Source organism: Amphiura filiformis, chromosome 3 (assembly GCF_039555335.1).
Source record: "Amphiura filiformis chromosome 3, Afil_fr2py, whole genome shotgun sequence".
Classification (NCBI taxonomy): Eukaryota; Metazoa; Echinodermata; class Ophiuroidea; order Amphilepidida; family Amphiuridae; genus Amphiura; species Amphiura filiformis.
Genome location: NC_092630.1, coordinates 28,138,054 through 28,160,877, shown reverse-complemented (window position 1 = coordinate 28,160,877; position 22,824 = coordinate 28,138,054). Strand labels below are relative to the sequence as shown.

The following is a 22,824-nucleotide window of genomic DNA, read 5'->3' as shown; positions in this document are numbered from 1 at the left end:
TATCATCTTTCCCACATTTTGCTGGGTTCAAAGAACCTTAAACTTAAAAAATAAAAACTTGTCTTGACCTGCCCAATTTTATAAGCACATTCTCATCCTTATATTCCACAAGTAAGTTATTATGAATTAAGATTCTATTCTTTGCAAGTATTCAACCCCAGAATCAGCTTTACCTTCTGTGCATCTGGCAAATCCTGGTTTGCAAATTAAGTCCGGCAGAAACGACAAGAAATGGCCGATCACGGAGTTGCAAATTGACAATAATCGGTTTAGCTCCACACAAGGCTACTCAACGTGTGTAATATACCGTGCAAAGTTGCGGTGGCTGGTAAACTTTATACGGTACTGCTCGCTTTAGAAGTGCAGCCACATGTATGTTAATTGTTCATTGACTCTTAGAGGCACTAACAAGTTTGTAATTAAATTTTTGCCACTTTGGAGTTTTGTTCTTATGTGCATTGAAACAAAGGAAGTTAATTTTAATTCCAATAAGAGTGAAATGGAGAAGGATAAAGGAACAATTGAAGTGCTTTTTTTTATAAGGTATAATCAATTTAAGGGTCACAGAATACTTTGAAGACATTCAATAATATATTGCATGTTCATTTAATTGGCTGGCATGTGGTTACAGGAAATAAACAACAGGTTTGATTAAAAGATTTGCAGTAAGGCGAACATAGCATTGAAGTAAAAGTTTCCTTGCTTCAATTATTATGAACCAAAGCTGTCAGGTTAACTTGAAAAAGTCCATTTTTGCAGCTCGGTGAAGAGTATGGCGCATCATGCAAACTCTGTGTTTGTCCTTAATTCATTTATTTACCTGAAAAGGCTATGTAATTGGGCTATTTCAGTTGAAATCCACACTACCCCTGTGGAAGATTTTGGAAATATCTTCCACAAGGGGAGTATGTTTTTTCAAATGTAATTGGTCTGAGTTAATCATTTTGAAACCTATACTCCACCTGTATCATGCCTTTACCCATATCGTCCACAACTGTTGTGGTTATTTCAAATGGAAGTTGCCCATTTGTCTATTCTATTCAAAATTAATACTCCCTCTGTGGAAGACTTATAACTAAATCTTTCACAGGGGTAGTGTGGATTTTAAATTGACACTACTGCCTTTCTTACAGAGCCCCTGATTGGTTAATTACATGATATGATCATGTGAATAACCAATCAAAAGAGAGCTTGTAGATATCTTAGAAACTTTTAATCCCAGCCCTACAGACTATTCTTACCAAATCTCTGATTGGCTCAATACTTGATATAGCCCTCTTTGTGACCAATCAAAATAGGTCTTAGAGGCTGATAATTTGACCTGTAGTGACCATGGTGTTATTCATCTTCGAGTTCCATAGACCATACAGGCCATTTTCACTATTTTTAGTCCCGTATAGGGTCACTTTCTGCACCCCTGTATGAACGAGGGAATCCAACCAAGTTTGAGGACCGTCCCTGCGAGAGAATAAATCAAACATACAGACAAACATACTTGCAACTAACCCAATACCAAACCAAATAAAGGAAATATTTCAATAGAAAAAACAGGAAACAGATGAACAAATACTAAGAAGGGTGATACTACAAAATTAGGTTTCCGTAAAATTTCAGTAAATTTACATCAGTAAGTTGTTTATTTTTACCCATGTTATGATTATTCATAACCATAAAATAACTTTCAACAGATTTCAAGCTTAAATTCCCTCAAGTTATTTGGATGTCACTTTATGTGGATTGGCCTTTTCTTTATTTCACGTCATCTGCATAGCTTCACTACTTGGCATGTAACACACATGATCCTCTCACCTCGCGCAATTGACACTAACCATCATTTAACCCGAGGGGAAGAGCTAGGAGGGGGAAGAAATCTCTCTAAGCACCGCATAATTCTTGTTTCTCCAAAAATCTTGTCAAAGTTTGAACCTCATCTATTCAAGATGACTGGAGCATGTAAAATGCGATGTGTAAGTTGCCATGGCGACAATATTGGTTTAGTCGCGTATCTGTTTTATGCAAAATCCACTTCTTTCATTCCAAATTCAGCAGCTGGAAACCATAGGTAGTGACAGGGTTATAAATGCTCCCCATATGGCAATCATTCCAGATACGTACAATCAGTAGCTCGGATATATGTATTATACGCTGTGTTGTTTCCCCAAGAGAGGGCGCCTGCCCGCCTTAGGGGGAGAATTAGCAAGGAAGTCAGGTGTGTTGCTTGTCCTGAATTGTCCTTCTGGGAGCGCGGAGAAGTCCCTCGCATCGAGGCTTCGAAATTGCTATTGATTGGCTAATTGCGCAAGAAAGTAACAGAATCAGCGGAGAGAGCAATTTGATTTTGTCGGGTTGGCTGGCGATATGGTATTTTCTCAGTGACTGCTGGGCTGTTTTTCATACAAATGCAATATACATATTACTGTCGGGCTCATCGTAGTTTTCAACTTGCCTTGTTTTGACAATTACCTGAGGTGTGCAGGTGAAAACACAACGCGATCGCACCGCTTTTGGCATTTTGAATTTCAATCATACAGGCTTTAAACAACTCTACATTACAACAATACCTTGTCATCACTGTAGCTAGAAGAATTAGATGCACAGTGTAAAGTCAACATTATAGAAATAAAAAAGTGCCATGAAGTAAATTTTAAATCCCAGTAAAATTTTGTAACAAATCATGACATATAGGGTGCGTACGATACGGGAACGTAACTTTACAGGCTCACAAGTACGTATCAAGGGAGCTTGGGAGTAACAAGTCATAACTTGTTAAACAATTTTGCTAAGCAAGCATATACTCGCTTAGAGGCATGCTATTTATGCTATTACAGTACAATTTCAACATGATGGAATTATATAACGGTTGGAAGTGGTGGAGGAAGAACTGGTAGTTGAAACTACTAGAGGGAGAAAATTGAACAAATATTAATCTTCTGTGGACCAATGAGGTGGATGTGGTGTTTACAAAGTGGTGATTTGAAAAATGTGTGCGTGGTTCAATTGGCTGATACGAAAAATATCATGCAGTGATACGATGAAACTGTTTGTATGCTAGAGGTATTATGGTCACTGTATGTACATGTTGCTAGCGCAAAAATGTGGGTAGTTATTCAGGGTGGCTAAAAATAAAATATGATTTGCTATCGGAAGCATTGTAAGACTAGATGCTGACATGTTAGCAAAAGATTAGGGTTAGGATGAGGATACCTATAGAAACCTAACCTAGGTTTAGGTATCAGGGTAAGAATCATGGTTAGGTTTTAAGGTTAGCATTAAGGGGTACTACACCCCTGCCCAATTTTGTGCATATTTTTGCATTTTTCTCAAAAATTATAGCGCATTGGTGACAAGTAAGATATGTATATTATAAGGGCAAGGACTACAACTTCTGCACTGGAAATTTTATTTCAGCACAGACAACAGTTGTGGAGTGAGGGAAAACCAATATTTGATCAATAAATCAATAACTACTGCCTTGAGTTGCTGAATTTTCAGTGCAGTAGTTGTAGTCCTTGCCCCTATAATATACATATCTTACTTGTCACCAATGCGCTATAATTTTTGAGCAAAATGCAAAAATAGGCACAAAATTGGGCAGGGGTGTAGTAAGGTTAAAATTTAGGGTTAGGAGTAGAATCACAAGATTAAGGTTAGGTTAGGATTATGGCTTGGGTGGCTACCACGGTTCTAAAGTTGCTCCTCAGTGTCAAAATATGATTTACTATTTGTTATGCGAGTGTAAGCATGGTGAGAGAGTTTTATATACAGACTATGACTCCCTGATGTTGGATTTTATTATGATACAGGAAAACTACAACCGCCTTTTGATTGTTTAACTTGTTCATCATTGACTCTTAAGCTTGTTCCCCATGACACTACAAAACAATGTCAAGAGTCCCTATCCAAAGACTATATGACTATAATTATGTTGCACCCACGACCATAAAGATGTAATCAAATCTGATTAAATACTGTGAAAGAGCACTGGAAAGAACAAATAAGACACAGAACAAGTAAATATCTTAACAAATTAAACACATGTGTCCCTCTGTTTGCTCTCTTTACTATTTACTCAGCAAAAAAAGCAGTTTGTTTGTTGTTGACAAATCAACAAGCAAAAACGCACAACCCTGTAGTAAATAAATAGCCGAAGTATATAATGTTGTAATAATTGTATTCAAATAGCAACAAAAACAAGACACACAATGTTAGGTAAGGAAAATTGTTACAATTGAAAAATTCATAAGCACCATTTGAAGATATTTTGTTATATTTGTATGCATTCATGTATGTTATTTTAATTTTGATGTCTGAAGATCAGTATTTGTTTCATTAACCAGTTCCGTGGATGCATACATTTGCAATCTATGGAAAATAAAAAAGTGTAATTTTCTGAAAGAGTTTCATGCATCCAATTGATATGACTAAACCATTTTACATAATGTGTGAATCTGAAATGATGCCCTGAAACCATCTTAACACACTCTGGGGCTAGGGACAAGTTTATTCCTCATATCTACAAGTATAGAACGAGCTGCTTTACCAGTTTCAGATCCACCCTGTATGCTTTCTATGTTAGCTGTTACATCCGTCTCATCGGTTTGTAGCAGCCCTGAGGGTACTGTCCACGCCAGGCAGCCTACGGAGGAGCTCGGAAGGAGCGTACTATAAGGGGAGGTGTGAAAATAGGCCCAGGGCAACTGTGAGTTTGCCTGTCAGGACTCGAAGGCTCCAGGGGACAGACTCGAGGCAAAGTGCTCGCTCATGCTTACACATATACACACACATATACAGGTACGTACGCATTCAGAGTGTGAATCGTTTCACGTTTTTCTCCCCCAACTTGCAATAGAAATTCAGTAAAACGGTATAACTAGTAGTAGGGAAAAAAAGAAACCCAATTTGCTGTTTTTTTATACATGAGTAGTTAGGGAGCAGTTGCAAAGTCAGATTTTTGTGTGACCAGGACAATTGCATGGGACATGATCATTATAGAACATCACCTGCACCTCTTCCCCTTTCGTAATTACCCATCATCATGATCATGGTTTATTATCTACTGAAGATAGCAAAGTAAATAATGGAACGCTAAAAAATGTTTTGTGGAGCTCGAGAAGCCTTGCTCGATATAAACTGGTTGTTGTATCCAGTATCCGATTTCAACTTGTCAATTTCGGTTGGTGAAATCAACAATTCATGAATTTTATGCATTTTATTTCCTATTCATTTATTTTGGCGTCAGTTTGTGCAGGACAAAGAGATGATAAAACAATAGGTGGATGCCACTGGACGGTCTTGATGTCAGGAATGTGTCACTTTCACAAGTTCAATAACACTGTGAGAAGACAAGACAAGAATTTTGGTTTGTTATTGAGTGTTCTGTGTCTCAATCTCAAGTTAAGCTGCTGTCTTTCTACATATTTGCCTTACTTTGGATCTATTTAGTGATAAATTTGACCGCACAAACCTTAATCTTGAATCTAAAATATCAGGAAATGTGTATATCAGAATCATGTGATTCTTGTAAAGTATCTGCTGTTAAAGCTTTAAAAATTTAAGAGAATCAGCTTTGATTTGGATACAGTGATCTTTTACAAGAATCTTTTCAAGAAAAAGATGTAACCCGATGTGATGTAACCCGATGTGAATGAACCTCTTTTTCTATTTGTCTGTCTGAGTGATTCTTTCTCTGTCTTTCTATTTCCATGGTTTCTGGTTGTTTTTGTTTCTGTTTGCTTTCTGTACATGTATTATAAATCTGTGTTCACTGCCTTCTTTGTTTCATTATATTTGAGTTAAGAAATTGGAACTCTTGCCAGTAGCAAATCTTAAAACCACATAAAAGAGCTCATAAAGTAAACCTTGTGCGTATCTCCTCATTTTCATTCAAATAATTTACCAGTAACAGATTAATGATGTTATTTCTTTGAGTATGTTTTGCATATTTTGTGGTGTATAATAATTATTCATTGGAAATGAAATCTTGTTTTCAATAATCCACAATTTACATAATACACTAAATATGAACTTTCATTTACATAATACACCAAATAAGGACAAGGACTTCTATTTACATAACATAACATAACTAAATATGGACTTCCATCTGCACCAAATACCATGTTTTGAGCAAATATTGTCATGAAATGTGGACCGTTTTGCCAATTTCATACCCAAATATGGGTTGTTCCATTTAAAATCCACTCTACCCCTGTGGAAGATTTAGCTAAAGTCTTCCACAGTATTAGTTTCAAAAAGAATAGACATTTCGGTAACTTCCATTTGAAATACTCACTCCATTTGTAGAAGATATAGGTAAAACAATAATACAGGGGGAGTATGGGTTTTAAAATGATTAGCCCTGACCAATTACATTTGAAAAACATACTCCTCCTGTGGAAGATATTTCCAAAATCTTCCACAGGGGTAGTGTGGATTTCAACTGGAATAGTCCAATATCTGACAATCCATGTTTTTGAGCAGCAACCATTTTGCCAGCTTGTAAATTTACCAACAGGGTAATAGAATTGAATAGAAAATGAATTTACAAAAATATTTTGTGGTTATACTTAACTTGAGGTTGTGTTTGTGCAGGGGAAAAGTGATATTTTAAGTAAAATATATACAGACTTTATTCTTCAAGACAGTTGCCGGTGGCGTAGCAAAATATATTGACATATTTATGTCATTTATTTGCTAAGAAGATAGTTAATCCATAAACGCTGTGTCTCACCTGCTGGATTGACTTTCATTTAACTTTTTTTTCCCGTCAAAGTATGCGGAGGATGTTTATTTTCTTGTATTACACCAGCGAAGACAGCTTGACTGGAGTTTTTTTTACTGCGTTGTTTTGCAATTTTAATCGTCACATTTTGTTTGGCGAGTCGAGAGTGAGACAAGTACACTGTAGGATCAGTGCGTGCTGTCAAACCTCACACCTAGTGCACAACCGCTCCATCACACACGCTGACAACACGCATTAATTATCCATGCGGAGTTTTGTCGCGAGGCTGTTTTCCTTACGTCCCGTAGATGCCTGTCGGCAGTCTATACGGTGTGGTTTGCGGGCAAGGAAAGGGAGAAGGGGGGATGAAAGAGATAGAAAGAGTCACAAAATTGGATTTACCCCTGTGGATGTGGAAGTGACTTTAAATTGAGTTAAGAGAAATCTGACTTTTTTTGTGTGTGGAATAGGATGTGTGTATCTTTGAAGCGAATGAAGGCACTTGATGGTATGAGGGGTGTAACCTTTTAAATCTATTAAAGTTTGGAGACATTAACTGAGCAATCACATCAGTCAGGTAACATTGTTAAGCGAAGCACACATTATTTATTTTACTTTTAGGGACTGAGATTCAACGGCAGAAATTAAAACTGATATAGTTTAGGTTTGTGAATATATTAATGTGAGATATTGAAACAATAACAATATTGAAATTGCAAATTTTATTTAATGTATGTTACGTTAAAGAGTGCTGATGTTTTTTACTACTGTTTTTTGATGGATTGCCTTTGTAAAGATAAAGAGTTTTGGACATAATATATCAGTCAACAGTTTCAGGAATCTAAGGAATGATGCAATACGTATGTGATGATGTTTTTCATCCCAGCAAAACACACATAAATACAAATTACTCCTATCAATAGCAAATTATGTGTTAAGATACAGATATGCATACCAAATGGTCAAACATCAATCCCCGATCATTATTATTATTTTACAGTAGTGTAATTTGCGCCAATATCCAAAAAGCTTCGCTGTATCACAACATTTTGTTTTTCATTAGAAAAAACACATTTTCAGTTTGGATAATGTTTGTTTAAATGCATGATGTGATAAATTTATGTAAATATAGTAGACCAAAATACTATGTAGGGACATGGTAAACATGATGATCATGAGGATAACGTAGCTTTATTTTATTTTAAACACATTTTTTCAAATAAATCTCTTTCCTGGATGAAGGAATGGGTACGGTAATAAATCTTGTAATGCCCACGTCACATATAACGATATTTCGATGCTGTAACTATATTATGGATGCTAGATAATGTCATTTTACATCGATCAAAACCATGAAAATTCAAACATTCAAATCAACAGATCTGGCAGTTCTTAAGATATTGAAGAAAGGTACATGACCAGATTGTGACCTGATTGTAACAGATTGTGTTTTCTACCTCACATTGAAGCCTATCACACAAACATTCATATCTAGAGCAGTTCTTAAGGGGTGAACCAAACCTGCCTGGTTATCAAATTAATCAGTGACAATTGACAAGTGACTTAGCTAATGCCTATGTTTATACCACACTAGGGTCATTTGTTAGGCAATGTTTACATAACATTATCAAGGACATTTCACTCCCTGAAGCTTTAGTTCACCCCAGAAGAACTGCTCTGGCGGAGCTTCCTCTTTTAAGTTTTGAGTTCTGGTCACGTACCTTTAACAGTTAAAAATGAAAAACTCAATTTGGTGTTTTTTTAACCACAATTTAATCATAAAAAGCTCAAGACCTACATAACATAACAACTAAGACCGAGACATTTGAATCCCATGACAGTTTTTCTCCAAGATGAACATAACCATTTTATTAAAATATCTTTATTTTCCTGGAATATGAAGAAGAAAAAAAGTTGTCAAAAGGGCTGTTCACTTGAGTACGCTAACTCTATTACTAGTTGTATAGTGCGAATAAAGGGTGCGATGCAGGATATGAATGTGATGTCCATGTGCTACTTTGGCTTAAGGCACCTGTAATGCCTTTTTACATGTTAGTTCAACAAAATACAACGTAACATGCCTAGAGAACTGGGGCTTGCAAAATATAAGGAGTCAGTTATGGTCAGGTATACTGTGAATAAAACATGATATGGCTTTGGGCTTGTCATTTTATGGGGCAGTTTGTTTTGTTAATGCTATAGTAGAGTAGTTCATAGCATAGCATTGAGTGGCTGTGTACAGCTGACATGGTTACTGCTTTGAGGATTATTTTAGGATTAGGGTTGATTTTAGGGTTTGGATTAGGTTTGGTATTATCAGAAAGATAAGAATTTAGAGGTTATGTCTTTATAAATATGTCAAAGTTGTCAAAATGGGTACTTGACCAAAGGTATAGCAACTCTATTAATAGGCATACAATGTGAGTGAAAGGTGGGTGTGATTCAGGACATGAATGTGATGTCTATATGTGCAACTTGGCTCAAGGCACCCAATGCTGTAAACCACTTTCTTATTGGAGAACTTAAAAATGAATTATAACTAGAATTTGTATATGTTTGTCTTTGTGTCGCAGTGTCCATATACCTATTAGTCAGTTTTAGCGGGTTTGCCATCGGACAAGTTTAGCTGTTAAGCTTTCGTCAGGAGTAGCTATATGTATGACTTCTTCAGGACAAAGTACCTAAGAATGAGACATGTATGCCACTGATTCTTAGGTACTTTGTCCTGAAGTCAGAGCTAATTATTATGAACTCCTGTCATAAAAGCCTATCCCACAATGTGTCCATATATTTTCTTTGAAATAAACTTTGTGGCAAATTGATTCTAACATTTTAATCAGAACCTGTCAGAAAGTTATTTTTTATATAGAATTTAGGTTCTTTACAGTAAAATTGACATAAGACTTTTGTCCAAATTTGCATAACAAAAGTATCAGCTGAAGCAAAGACCAGTACTTTCTGTTTCTGTGTGTGTCACATATGTATATCATCTGGCCCTTTAATTGCAATTTATTTTCTGTACCAGATAGCAATGTCTCACTTGGCAAAACCTTGTGCATTCATGCCCCAATTTCCTTAAAGCCACCGTGTCTGTGTAGAGGATGACAATATAATGGAATACATCAACAGATTACTGACACGGCTCTTCATTGATACAGGAAAGCACGAAAAGACGATGAATGAATGATGAAGGAGCCTTAGAAGGACATGGTCATCATACAATCGTTAGTACGGTTGGTCATCACAGCGGCTTGCCGCGGGCCATTTACGGCCAGGCAGTCACTGAACCCTTAAGCCATCAATATCGTTGATGGCCATGATGATGACCAGTGTGGACATTTGTCGCTAGTTTCATCACGTCGTACCTGTGATGTCATCATGTGAGCATCTTGTGTGGTAGCGGTAGCGCTAATGATGATGTATGTGAGGATGTTTAGTAAATTACTAGTGTTTTTGTGGATCATTAACAATTACTTATCTAATGGCGTGCAATGCATATTAATCATAGTGGAACACAGTTGGAACTATTCGCTGAATAAATGAATGAAAAGAACATGTGCGTTAATTTAAGTTAGTTACAAATGTGACAATGTGATCGTGCACAAATTATTCTTTTGTTCGGTGGAACAGAAAAATATCTTGAGAATTCCCCCAACCCATCATGTGCCGAATTTGAATAGAATTGACAACAAAGTGTGGTTAATGAATTGTTATAATGTAATGAAATTGGGTAAAACTTGGTACAACTTGAGACTCATTTTTTTGGTTGGTTGCATCATTTATGATTCAAGGCATGAAATTTTCAAGAAAGTTTCTTTTACTTAGACCAGTGCCTGGAGCTAGCAAGCATGGACATGTTACTGGTGGGAGCTGGCACACTGCAAGTTATGGGAGGTTGGTCATGTCCTGCATGGTCTGGCATGTTGTACTACCGCTCCATGCATATGGAGGCATCACGGAGGATAAAAACACCCTCCATATTTTATGGGGAGTTTGACATTGTCATGTTTGTAGGTGTTTTTAAGGCTTTGTGGGTTGGATATAGTTTGTATGTAGATGGTGTGCAGCTGATTTGGATTTTAAGTGAGGCAGGTTTTTTGTTCATTCTCTTTTTTTAGAGAGTGAGAGAAAATTTTTGTGTGTGAATAAGGAATAAGTTAATTTTTGACACATCAGGGCGGTTAGGTGGCATCTGTTACAAAGCTCTCTCGCACCTCCCAGAGTGTCAATGTCAAAGTTTTGCCTCTTTTTGGCCTTTTGTTATATGAGTTATGAAGTTGTCCTCCTTTTGTTATATGAGTTATGCAAGTTATCCTCCTTTGTCCTCCTTTTGTTTTGAGTTATGAAAGTTATCCTCCTTTTGTTATATGAGTTATTCAAGTTATCCTCCTTTTGTTATATGAGTTATGCAAGTTATCCTCCTTTTTGTCCTCCTTTTGTTATATGAGTTATGCCAGTTGTCCTCCTTTTGTTATATGAGTTATTCAACTTATCCTCCTTTTGTTATGAGTTGTGCAAGTTATCCTCCATTTTCTCCGCCTTTTTGGTATGAGTTATGCAAGTTATCCTCCTTTTTTTCCTCCTTTTGTTACATAAGTTATGCAAGTTATCCTCCTTTTTGTCCTCCAGTAGTCTGTGTGAAGGGTTAAACCTGACATACAATTTTAAAATGAAACAGAAAATGCATGTTAGGAATACCTTATATAGGAATAAACTTTGTTGGTGCCTGTATCCATGGTATCAATATATTGAAAATGTGTACAGTGCAAAATCAGTGTTTAGAAATCGGGGACCGATTGGTGTGTAGAAAGTTCAATGTTTAACATTTAAACACCTTTAATGTTTAGATCCTAAGTATCTAAACACATATTCATATGAATGTTCAAATGCTAAACATTTAACACCAGTCTGTCCCTGATTTCTAAACACTGTTTTTGCATTGTACGTCATCCCAACAGAAATTGTAATATCTCAAGCACACAACACCACCATGTTTAAATTGTTTTTAATTATAATTGACAGTGTTAATGATACTATTTGCAAGTCTAGAAAGGTATTCTTAATTTTGTAGATAATTTTAGAAAGCATTATGGAAAAGGAAAGGAGTAGGAAGCAGGGTTCTTTCATAAACCAGACACTATCTACGGTGGTAAATTAACCTGTTTTATTTCAAATGATAATTATGTTTCATAATTGTAATGAGTAAAGGATGCAAAACTTATGACCTGGAAAATTTCACCAGCAATGATGGAAATTGATATTGTTTGGTAAAGATGGGTTGGCTATTCAGAATTTGGCGGGCATTGTTAACGACCTTTTGGTTATTAAATTCATAAATATATTGATATTTATTAGAGACTTGTAAAAATTTTGTGTGGTAGAGGAGATGCTATAACAGGTTGCAGAATTGAGTCTTGTGCTATCTACTGAAGATAAATGTCATTGACATGTAAATCTAGGCTGGTCTAATGTATTAAAGCTATCTAATGAAGATGCTAATGCTGCTATCCAAAGACGCCTAAAGCGTATAACTTTCAGAATTATTATCACTATATTTGTATAAAAATGGTGCAAATATGTATATTGCTATCTACAGAGGATTGTGTATTGCTGTTTGATTAAGATTGCTGCAAATGATGATGTTTTATTTTTCTAAAGATGATTGTTTCATGAATTTGTATTGCTTTCTATATACTAGTTGCATACAAGTTTAATCTATTGAAGATAGCTGCATGCATGCTTATTGATATCTACTGAAAAAAGCTACATGATTATTACAATATACTGAAGATAATATAACAGAAATACATGGCTTGTCTATTGCTATCTACTGAAGATGGTCAAATGTTTATTGCTATCTACTGAAAATAAGTGTATGCATTTTAATATATTGATATCTATGAAAGATAGCTACATGTGCTTGTTCCTGTGTACTGAAGATAACTGCATGTTTATTACTATTTACTGAAGATAGCAGCATATACATGCACTATATAAGATACCGAAGATAAGTGCATGCATGTTAATACTATCTACTGAAGATAGCTACATGTGTTGATATGTACTGAAGATAACCATGTACTTATTGCTATCTATTGACGATAGTTGGATGCGTGGATTTTAACTGGTATATTATGTGGTTACAATCTGTTGTAATGAAGAATAGAGTAGCGAAATATCTCAAATTGCACAGCTCTTTAAAAAAATTAAATGATGCAATAGCTTTATATTGGCTACAAAAGAAGACTGCAACATTTATAAAAAATGTTCAAAATCAAATTTCTTGCTCTTACCATCATATAAATATCATGTAAATTATTATCAAGTAACTTGCAGGAAAACACATGCCAGTTAGTAGAACTTTTAAAATGTGACAAAAAACATTTGATATAGTGGCTAGAAATGGGGACTATAACCGCTAGAACTGTTTCTTGTGAAAAATCTCAGTTTCATCTAAACAAATTGTTGCTATCAATAATCATCAAATATGGAGTACGAAAAAAATGCATCTTTTCCTTTCAAAAAATAATGGCAAAAATATATAGTGAATGAAGAAACTGATGGTGTAAATTTTGGATATATTGATTGATGGTGAAGCCCACACTGGAGTAAGCCTGTAACAACATGAGGAATCCAGTAGTGCTCAAAGCCTGGAGGCTTTGCATGCCCTGCTTCCAATGATGTGTTGCTTGGTACGAAGTACCCCGGCTACCGTGGAGAACGATGATGACGATGAGGGACTAGGTCCAGAGGAAGGTTTGATGCTATCCCACAATGCTAGGGCCCCTATATCATATTCTGACAATTTGGTATTCAAACAATATTTTTGTTGGTTAATTGAATTAAGTATTTATAGGGAAGAAAAGTGTGAAAGCTGTTATATGTTTGTGTATTATTTTATACAATATTCACACAAGTTTGAGATGTAATTTGAAAGAACAATATATTTGGAAGATACAAATTATAAACAAACAAGAACCTTTTTTTTTCTTTTGCTGATTTATCAGTGTAGATTTGGGAATGTTTGAATTTTATATAACTTTTGAGACCAATTTTCACCTGTACTAATGAAAATATAGGTTGATATTGTTTCTTCTTGGCTAAAAATTTGAGGACAAAGTCAGCAAAAAACTAAATCTGAAACCTATACAGGCTAAAGGCCAAACTAAGAGAGTGTCATCATTAGCCTTATTGAGGCTAAACTTTGATGAAAATATAATTAATTCATGTCAGTGCTATCTACTGAAGATAGATGCATATGGATCTATTTCTTGCACATTTGGCTATTGCAGTTGAAAACTATACTCCCTCTATGGAAAATATGACTAACTTTAATCTCTCACACAGTGGGTGTAGATTTCAAATGGATTGACCCCAGGGACTGACCCATTCAGGTAACCCTAGGCCTACCCTATTTGAAATTCACACTCCTTGTATGGAAGATTAAGGTCATGTCTTCCATAGAGGGGTTATGGATTTCATCTGGAATAGCCCATTCAGGTTTATGTTACCTGCTGCAATGCATGATGGGATATTACAGAGCAAGTCCCTGGACTAGCTCACTCTCTCCAAGACAAATTGCAATATGATTAATTTATAACTGATTGATAGGCTTGTCCATACTAATTGATTATTCATAATCATTGGCACTCTCCTCCATCGCTTATGTTGGAGAAAGCAGTTTTTTGATCAATAGTGCGTGGTGTTTTTTCTTTTCTTTCTTGCTTTTTTTTTCACCCTATGTTTGTTGAGTGAGTATTGTTGAGGAGTGGGATTCCTCACAATTCCCACAAATGTATCAGAAGAAAAGGCAATAACCTTACAGGGTTCTAGCCACAATTTTGTTTGTTTTTTGATGTGACGTTCATTTGTTTGATTCCTCATTGGATGAAACTTTATAAAAGCAAGTACCAGAATGGGGCAGAGAGTAAAGTTTTCCTCTGAATGAAAATATCAGGACAAAATTCATCCAAAAATTTGTCGTGTGTCTAATTATTTTAGGCCATCTTAGACCAAACTTCACCTTGGACAAATTTGTGTAAAAATTAGAAATGTGTGCACACTTGGTGTACATTTTGTTTTTTGAGTAGAGCAGTTTAGCAGGATGAGTCTGCTATTCCAGTTGAAATCCATACACCCTATGGAATACACACCTTGCCCTTTCACACGGGGAGTGTGAATTTCAAATAGGGGTTAATTGAATGGATGATTCCATTTGAAATCTACACTCCCTGTGTATGCTGTGTGTGAGATTGAGGTTGTGTCTTTCATTTGGGGTGTATGGATTTCAACTGGAATAGCACAATTTTGCATAAATTTGAGATTTTGCAATAATATTTGCCATGTATGTCATTGACTAATTCGTGTCAAATATGATTTCAAAGATTGGCACAACTGGAAAAAAATGTCATATGAAGAGTTTGAGAATAGGGTTAGATTTAAGGGTTAGGGTTAGGGCTAGATAATGAGTTATTAATTAGGAGATTGGTTTTTTATTATGTTGGTCCAAACAATTTGGTCAAATCATGCTTTTTTATGAATTTTTCAAAAACTGAGCATTTGTATATAAATCTGACATCACAGTTGGATTCACCAAAGTTTTTCTATTCTTAATATGTATGCTTTTAGGTACTTTAGATCAATAATTGAGTAGTGAAGAGGCCCAAAAGTTACCATATTTCCAGAGTTCGTACCAACCAGAGTTACTTACCAACCGTAAGTAAGAGGGATTCATCAATTGAAAGGACTCATTTTTTCCTTCCAGAATTTCATAAAAAGTATTGTGTATTGACCTTTGTACTTATGGCTATTTTTTTAATTGATGCTTTAATTTTTGGTGGGTTTTCATTGCAATTTCAAATCATGAAAAACAGTGAATAGGTTTTGAAAATGCTCTATTGATGTGACAATAAAGAGCTTCATTTTTGTTTTATTTTTTAAAGGCAAAATGGTGGGATAAGGTTAAAATAGTTGTTTTTATAGATTTCACTCATTTTCTGTTATATTTTGATTCACCAGCTGACCAGTTCAAAAACTGGTTTTTTGCTATTTCACTAAATGAAAAATAAATTGTCAACAATAGAGAAAACAAATAAGACTGTTTTCATATTTGGAAACATTGACTATTTTTCCAACGATATGACACATGTTACAGAGCTGTGCTTGAAGGGGTACCTGGGATTACAATAGCTCAGTCCTCAAGCCTGTGTGAACACAACTACAGCGATCATGATGATCAATGATAGGTCTGTTCACATAACAGATTTTGATCCAGATTCTGATAGATCAACCAAGGTCCACTTTATAATGGATATCACTGTAGGTCACTCAGTGGCGGCACCAGCAATTTTTTCCAGGAGGGGGATGGGGGAGCAAAATTAATTTCAGGGGGTTGCAAAATTTTGCGCAAAATTGCCGAAAAAAGTGGAGGTTTTTGTAATTTTGGGTTTTTACTGGGGGGGGAAGAGGGGTGACTGGGGGCATTTTCCCCCGTGCCCCCCTGTGGCGCTGCCTCTGTAGATACTGCATGAAGGACTTCAATAACAATGGGCTATTCCAGTTGGAATCCTTACACCCCCTATTTGGGCCCCCACCCCCTAGTGCAAGGAAAAAAAAAAAAAAAAAAGGAAAAAGGAGGGAGAGAGGAAAAAAGAGAGAAGAGAGTGGGAGAGGAGGGAAAGAGAGATATTGGAATTCATACGATATGCAATACCATACGATTATTATCAATAATCATTTTGATTCTATGTTGCAAATGTATGATACTAGATTGATTTCAAAACAAGCCACAACATTTTAACCATGTGAAAGCAATTCTTAGGAACAAATCCAGATCAATCCAGAACAGTCCAGATCCAAATTCAGCATATGAATTGCACCCAGTGATCCTTCATCATGTCCAAAGGAGTCAAAATGCTTCAAAGGATTGAACCTGTCTGCGGTGTGACTTAACCCGCAGTGTGTAGTGTATCGGTGTTGGTTAAATGGGGTAAGCCCCTTAACACTTTACAGCTACATTCCCGTCTAGTTTGATACATCTTGGAGTAATGCGGACTGATAAATATATCGCTGTCAGTTTGTTCTGTATCCCCCATGCTCTCTATTTCTTGTGAGTGTACACACTCTACCTTTCTCGCTCTCATATCATCTGCATTTCTCTTTCACTCCTGTCTTTCTAGCAATTTCAATCATTGTTTAGAAAAAATTAAGAATTAAGTATTTTGAGTTTCAGAAGAATTTTGAAATTTTGATTATCGAGTTTGATATCCATGATATCATAGTGATGTGGACTTTTAGCCATCTCTCCCTGGCCCCTCTCTCTCTGGAAGTTAAGTACAATGTGAATGATTATGTTCAATTTGCCAATTTGAAGAAGATGAAAAAACAAGCCACTAGTTATTAGTGCCCCTCCCCTATAAGCGCTCTCTGATTGTGTCAAGGGACAACTGTCCAAGTATCCCGTTTTCGATGCACATGTACTACTAAATTTCTGTGAAATGTCTAAATAGGATTACTAAACCTTCTGCTTATGGCTCAGAATTGTGATACCTTTTACATCATATACATTGTATTTTTTGCGTATTTTTTGAAATGTTGACTCTCATTTCATCGTTTTAATAAGAGCCCCCCAAAAGTGATTTACTTACATGCCTGGAGCGCTGAATTAGGTTGAACCCAATAATAGCAACAGAATGATAAACAACAACAATAGCAACAGCAGAAATATTAACAACAAACACTATAACAATAACAACAACAAAAGTACTAAATACAAACAGGAACAATTTCTGGTAGACAATATAATTCCAAATTGATTTAATCAACAGAAATGTGATATTTCAAAAGTTGCTACCCATTTCCAGAAGTCACATTTGCTGACATTACAACCCATTTACAGTGGACAGTTGTAATTTTTGTGTCAATATTCCCTTTGGCTTTCTTAATTGCTGTGTAGTTGGGCGATATATATGTCATGCCGTCTAGAAGGCATGGTCAAATGTCCAATTAACATTGTGGGTTTCTTCAAAAGACATGTTAGATAACTCCAGGACATGTCTGGTGAAGGAGAGAGGCATGGCAAAATAGCAACTGTACAAACTGCCTATAGGAAATTTTATTAAATGTATATATCTATACACACTTATGAAATCATACTTTGAAGCTAATAGCTATGCCCTTACTGTCTATATACTCTCACTGTAGCGTGCACAATGCTAACATTAAACAGCTCGCAGCAGTCAAGGAGATAAAAGAAAGCCCTCCAAGTAATATACGGAGACTTAACCAACTGAAAAACTTGCCTCCAGAAGTGTGACTTAAGTAAACAGTATCACACTAAGCTTAAATATCACACACTTTTGGACATTGATAATTTAAAACATTGACCATTAAAATGCAATATGCCTACCGGTGATGAAAGTATTATCAAATAGTATCTAATTCAAGACTTTGCTCTCATGCTGGAGTTGTTATCCAATATATCATATGCAAGATCTATTTTAACAAGTGAGTTTATGGGTTAACTTTTTGATTGCCATAAGGAATAAAGCGTCCCCTATAGACTATCTGCCTTGACGCGCATCCCTCGGTCGGCTAATTCACGGCCTAGGGGTAGCGAGCGTAGGCCTACCTCAGAAGAATGCCTCCTCCATTCAGCGTCCCCGCGCAACTAAATTTCTCATGACTTGGAGCCCGTGGCGGCACTGTGTGATGCCAGGCGAATCCCCGGTAAAGTTTTAACAATTTAGCAAACATTGCTGTCGGCGCTAAGGTAGTGTGAAAATCAAACACGAGGGGATCGGTTCTTTGCTGCGCTGAAGTAGCTCAGTCACATTGCTAGTGACATTTGCCAACTGATACGCAATATAATATCCCCACTGCATATATGTGTCTATTAAGATGGACGATTAAAGCTTGCTCGCAGAATAGGACTACATGGCCTAGAGCTAAGGGCTCAGCCTTTGTTGCAATATATTCTTAATACTCACAATGCTTACTATCTACGTATTATGACTTCTCTTTTCACGACTCAACCCTTTTAGTTTGACATGAATAGTGGATGAAAATTAACTTCAACACTAAAAGCAAAGTGAATGATTCTCTACTGTAATTTCTGGATAATATTAATCTTGAAGCAGAGAGCATGAGAGTAAAAAAGAAGATTTGCTGCAAGATTGTTGTTCTCCCAAAACTTCAATTTTAATGATTCCTGATTTTCTAGTGCACTTGGTGTTAAGCAATCAATTTTATTTGTTATTTTCAGTTTGTCAGTATTTGTTGCAAAGATTTGCTTTAAAATCATACCATTTTAATGTGATACTATTTTCTACATCTATGATTTCAATAGATCTTAATGATATGTAAGACCTTACATTTTGATGTAACATAAAAATCACATATTTCTGACAAAAATGGAACAAAAATATATTTCAGTGTACTATTATTCACTTAGATGAATTGATTTACAATACAATGCCCTGAGAGCCACGAATGAAATTTTCCCTTTAGGCAGAATAACAATAAAATCTCTTCTTTTGTGTGCACACGTGTATGTTTTGGTGATGTTAAATCAAAATCGCTAATTTCTACAAGTACAAGTGTATGCAATATTTATTTCAACGATACATAATGTTGGATGAATGTTGAAGGATTCCTCACAGCTCATTATTTACCCCAAATCCAGCACATTGGGTAGTCCAGTTGAAATCCACACACCCTATGGAAGTCATGTTCTTAATCTTCTACACAAGGGGTGTAGACTTCAAATGGAATCACCCATTTAGGTAACCCAATTTGAAATTCTCACCCATTTAGGTAACTCCATTTGAAATTCACACTCAATGTGTGGAAGATTAAGGTCATGTCTCCCATTAGGAGTGTATGGATTTCAACTGAAATATCCCATTTTGGAGCAGATGACACTGAATGGGTGACTCCATTTACAATTCACACTCCCTGTGTGGAAGATTAAGGCCATTTCTTCCACAGGGGGTGTATGGATTTCAACTTGAATTGCCCATTTCCTACAAATCAGCCAAGTTTACCCAAACAGTACAAATAATGTTTTACATTTTTTTTGGCTTCCATATTTTCTCATTGATGTGTACAGGATCCAGATTTAAGCAGGGAGGTGCACAAAATACCAGGCACACCACTTGTGTACATCAACTTCAACGCCATCGTCCTGGAGAAACCATCAGCGTTCAGTCAACATGAAGGCGAAGAAGTAGCAACACACGCTGTCACCGGCGGTCACCAGACAGACACTCTCAAACAGATCAAGAAATCTGTGTTTGGCGAAGAGGAACAGAAGAAGAGACGGAGAAGAAAACAAAAAGGACCTAATCCTCTCTCGGTGAAAAAGAAGAAGAAGAAGAAGGTGGATCCTAGTCAGATGAGGAAAAAGACGGAGGAAGGGAAGACGAGAAGGACGAGGAAGAAAGTGAAGATAGCAAAGCATGTGAAAGAACACTTACAACAGAAAGCAACAGCAGAAAATAGGTGATCCAAGTGCATTGTTAAAATGTGTAGTTTTTGTGAAAAAATGTTTTGTTTATAATGATTTTGAAATGTGGAAAGACCATTTTAGTGCACATTGGCATAATTTGTGCCACATCAAGAAGAATCTTTGAAAGCTGTGAATAAGCATATTTGCTTATGAAAAGAGATTGATTTAAAATGTTTATGTTTTTAACATAATCAAGTGGCTTTTTAGAAACAAGAAAACCTTTTCAATCCTGAAAATGATATGCATTTGTGGATGTGACATTTTTCACTTTGCGGTGATGGCTGTGGAAAGAAAGAAATTGTTCCGCCTGAGGAGTTGGAGATATTTTAGTTGATCGCCATGGAAACAGTTTGCTCTTTACGCAACTTACACATTGGAAAGTTTACATTTAGTTATTTTTTCAATGAGTTAAAGTATGCTGAGGCTTGTGGATCAAAGTTTAGGCATTGTGCCTGTGCGTAGCGCACTATAAATCACAGCGCTTTAAAAAAAAAAGTTTTATTACATAAATAAATAAATCAATGAATAAATAAACAATAAACTGTCTTAGATAAGATGGAATTCTTTGTCTTTAAAAATATATTGTTTGGAAACACACATTGTAAAAAATATGATATTTTTGAATCAAATGCTTAACTCATGTTGAAACAATGCTGTTTTAGATGTAACATTGAAATATCTTACTTCATGTAACGACGGCTGTAAAAACAATGCACCATTCTACCTGAAGATGAGGTCTCACTACTAACTGTGTATCATACACTTGACAGACGAGGCTGCTGTTATCAGAAGCGTATCAAGAAGTGTACGTATGTATTGCTCTCTATGGATTACTGCCCTCAGGTGTTGAGTAAAAGATCTTTTCTTTTTTTAATATGAATGATGAGAAGAAGTGGAGAAAGGAGAGAGAGAGAGTGAGCAAGCTACGCCAAAATATTGAAGGGTGCAATGGCTCACCAAAATAAGTGTGTGTTTACACGATGTATGACGGATCGCTATACGCATACAACAACACAAGTTTTCCTTTTTCGTTATCATTTTTTTTGCCACCACGTCTTGCGACGACAATAGACAAGCACTGATAACCCTGTCATCTGATAAAACAGTTTGAATCAATCAATTTCTGATAGTTCAATGAATTGATCATGATGGATAGATTACGGGGATTGGATAGCAGGTTTTTAATTTCAGTCGCCCTGGAGGGGGATGTTGGAGATGAAGAGGAGGTAGGAAGGATGGAGGATGGTGATGATAAGCACCATTATGCACCATTATGTGTGTTGTAATTTTGTTCTGGTATACCAGAACATAATTCAAATATCACAATATGTTTGCTAAATGAATTAATCTGCAAGAAAATTTTGGTACATAAACATTATGTAGCCAGAGGTTTCCAGTGGTATAAAAATCTCAACTTGAGAAATGTGGGAGGATGATGCTGTGGATCACGAAATGCCCTTTTAATTGCTTTATTTGTGTTATTAAACATTGCATTTCACAAATTCACTCATGAACTCTACAATAGAGAGTCATCTACTCCCGCTACCAGAAAATTGTGGAACTATATCATTTGACCAATTGAAACGTTTATAAAGACAAATTTGGCATGTTGGCTACTATGAAATCCTAACTGGAGATTTTCAAAAATGGTAGTCACGTCCAGCATTGAAAGATATTCAATGTTTTCCTACAAAATAATATAGACTGCAAAGTAGGCTAAGGCTTTAACCTAAGAAAATGACAATACCTTTATGTATGTTGCCTTGATTTTAATGTATTATTGGTTTTTACAATTTAAATTTTTAAGTAGTCTTTTCAGGTATAAATTTGATTGACATTAAAATCAGACTTTTGCACAGTCTGCATGTATAGAAATCTCAAAATTCTCAAAATGTTCCACCCTCTATTAAAAAAGTGAATGCAAATTATTAGGTATATTTATTCCCCAATTTTCTGGAATTGGGAGTTATATGCTGCATTTGGTTTTCAAAGACTATTGGGTTATTCCATTTAAAATCCACACTACATATACCCTTGTGGAAGATTTTGGAAATATCTTCCACAGGGGTTGTGGAAGATTTTGGAAATATCTTCCACAGGGGGATTATGTTTTTCAAATGTAATTGGTCAGAGTTAATCATTTTGAAACCCATACTCCCCCTGTATTATGTCTTTGCCTATATCTTTCACAATGGGAGTGAGTATTTCAAATGGTTACACATGTCCCCAATTGTCTATCAAAAGCTGTTACACCCTCTGTAGAAGACTTTAGCTAGATATTCCACAGGGGTAGTGCGGATTTAAATGGAATAGCCCATTTTATACTTTGATGAGCACCAAATAGGGGGCAACAGTGAAATATTTTAGTTACCAGTTTGCAGGATTACAGTTAAAGACCCATTCAGTGATCCCAGCGCAAGTGTAAAAAAATTGAAATTGTTTATAAATTGCTTAAAAGTAAAGGATAAATCATTCAAATTGTCATATGGTATGTTTGAAATGAAAAATTTGGCAAAAAATGAAGAAAACAGCAGTACTGACAAAGTTGAAGCCCCATTCAAATACATGTAGCTAATTTAGACACTGTCAGTATCTA

At 35.9% G+C, this 22,824-nt stretch overlaps 1 protein-coding gene across 2 annotated transcripts in view; it reads left to right on the top strand.

Annotated features, from left to right (window-relative positions):
* LOC140148306 (rRNA-processing protein UTP23 homolog) overlaps positions 1-20,631 on the top strand; it is a 79,308-nt gene extending 58,677 nt beyond the window's left edge. For both annotated transcript variants that reach the window (XM_072170210.1, XM_072170211.1), the window contains exon 4: positions 19,830-20,631. In XM_072170210.1, coding sequence (XP_072026311.1) covers positions 19,830-20,225 — 396 coding nt within the window. In that variant the 3' untranslated portion in view covers positions 20,226-20,631. The remainder of the gene's footprint in view (positions 1-19,829) is intronic.
* Positions 20,632-22,824: the final 2,193 nt, after the last annotated feature.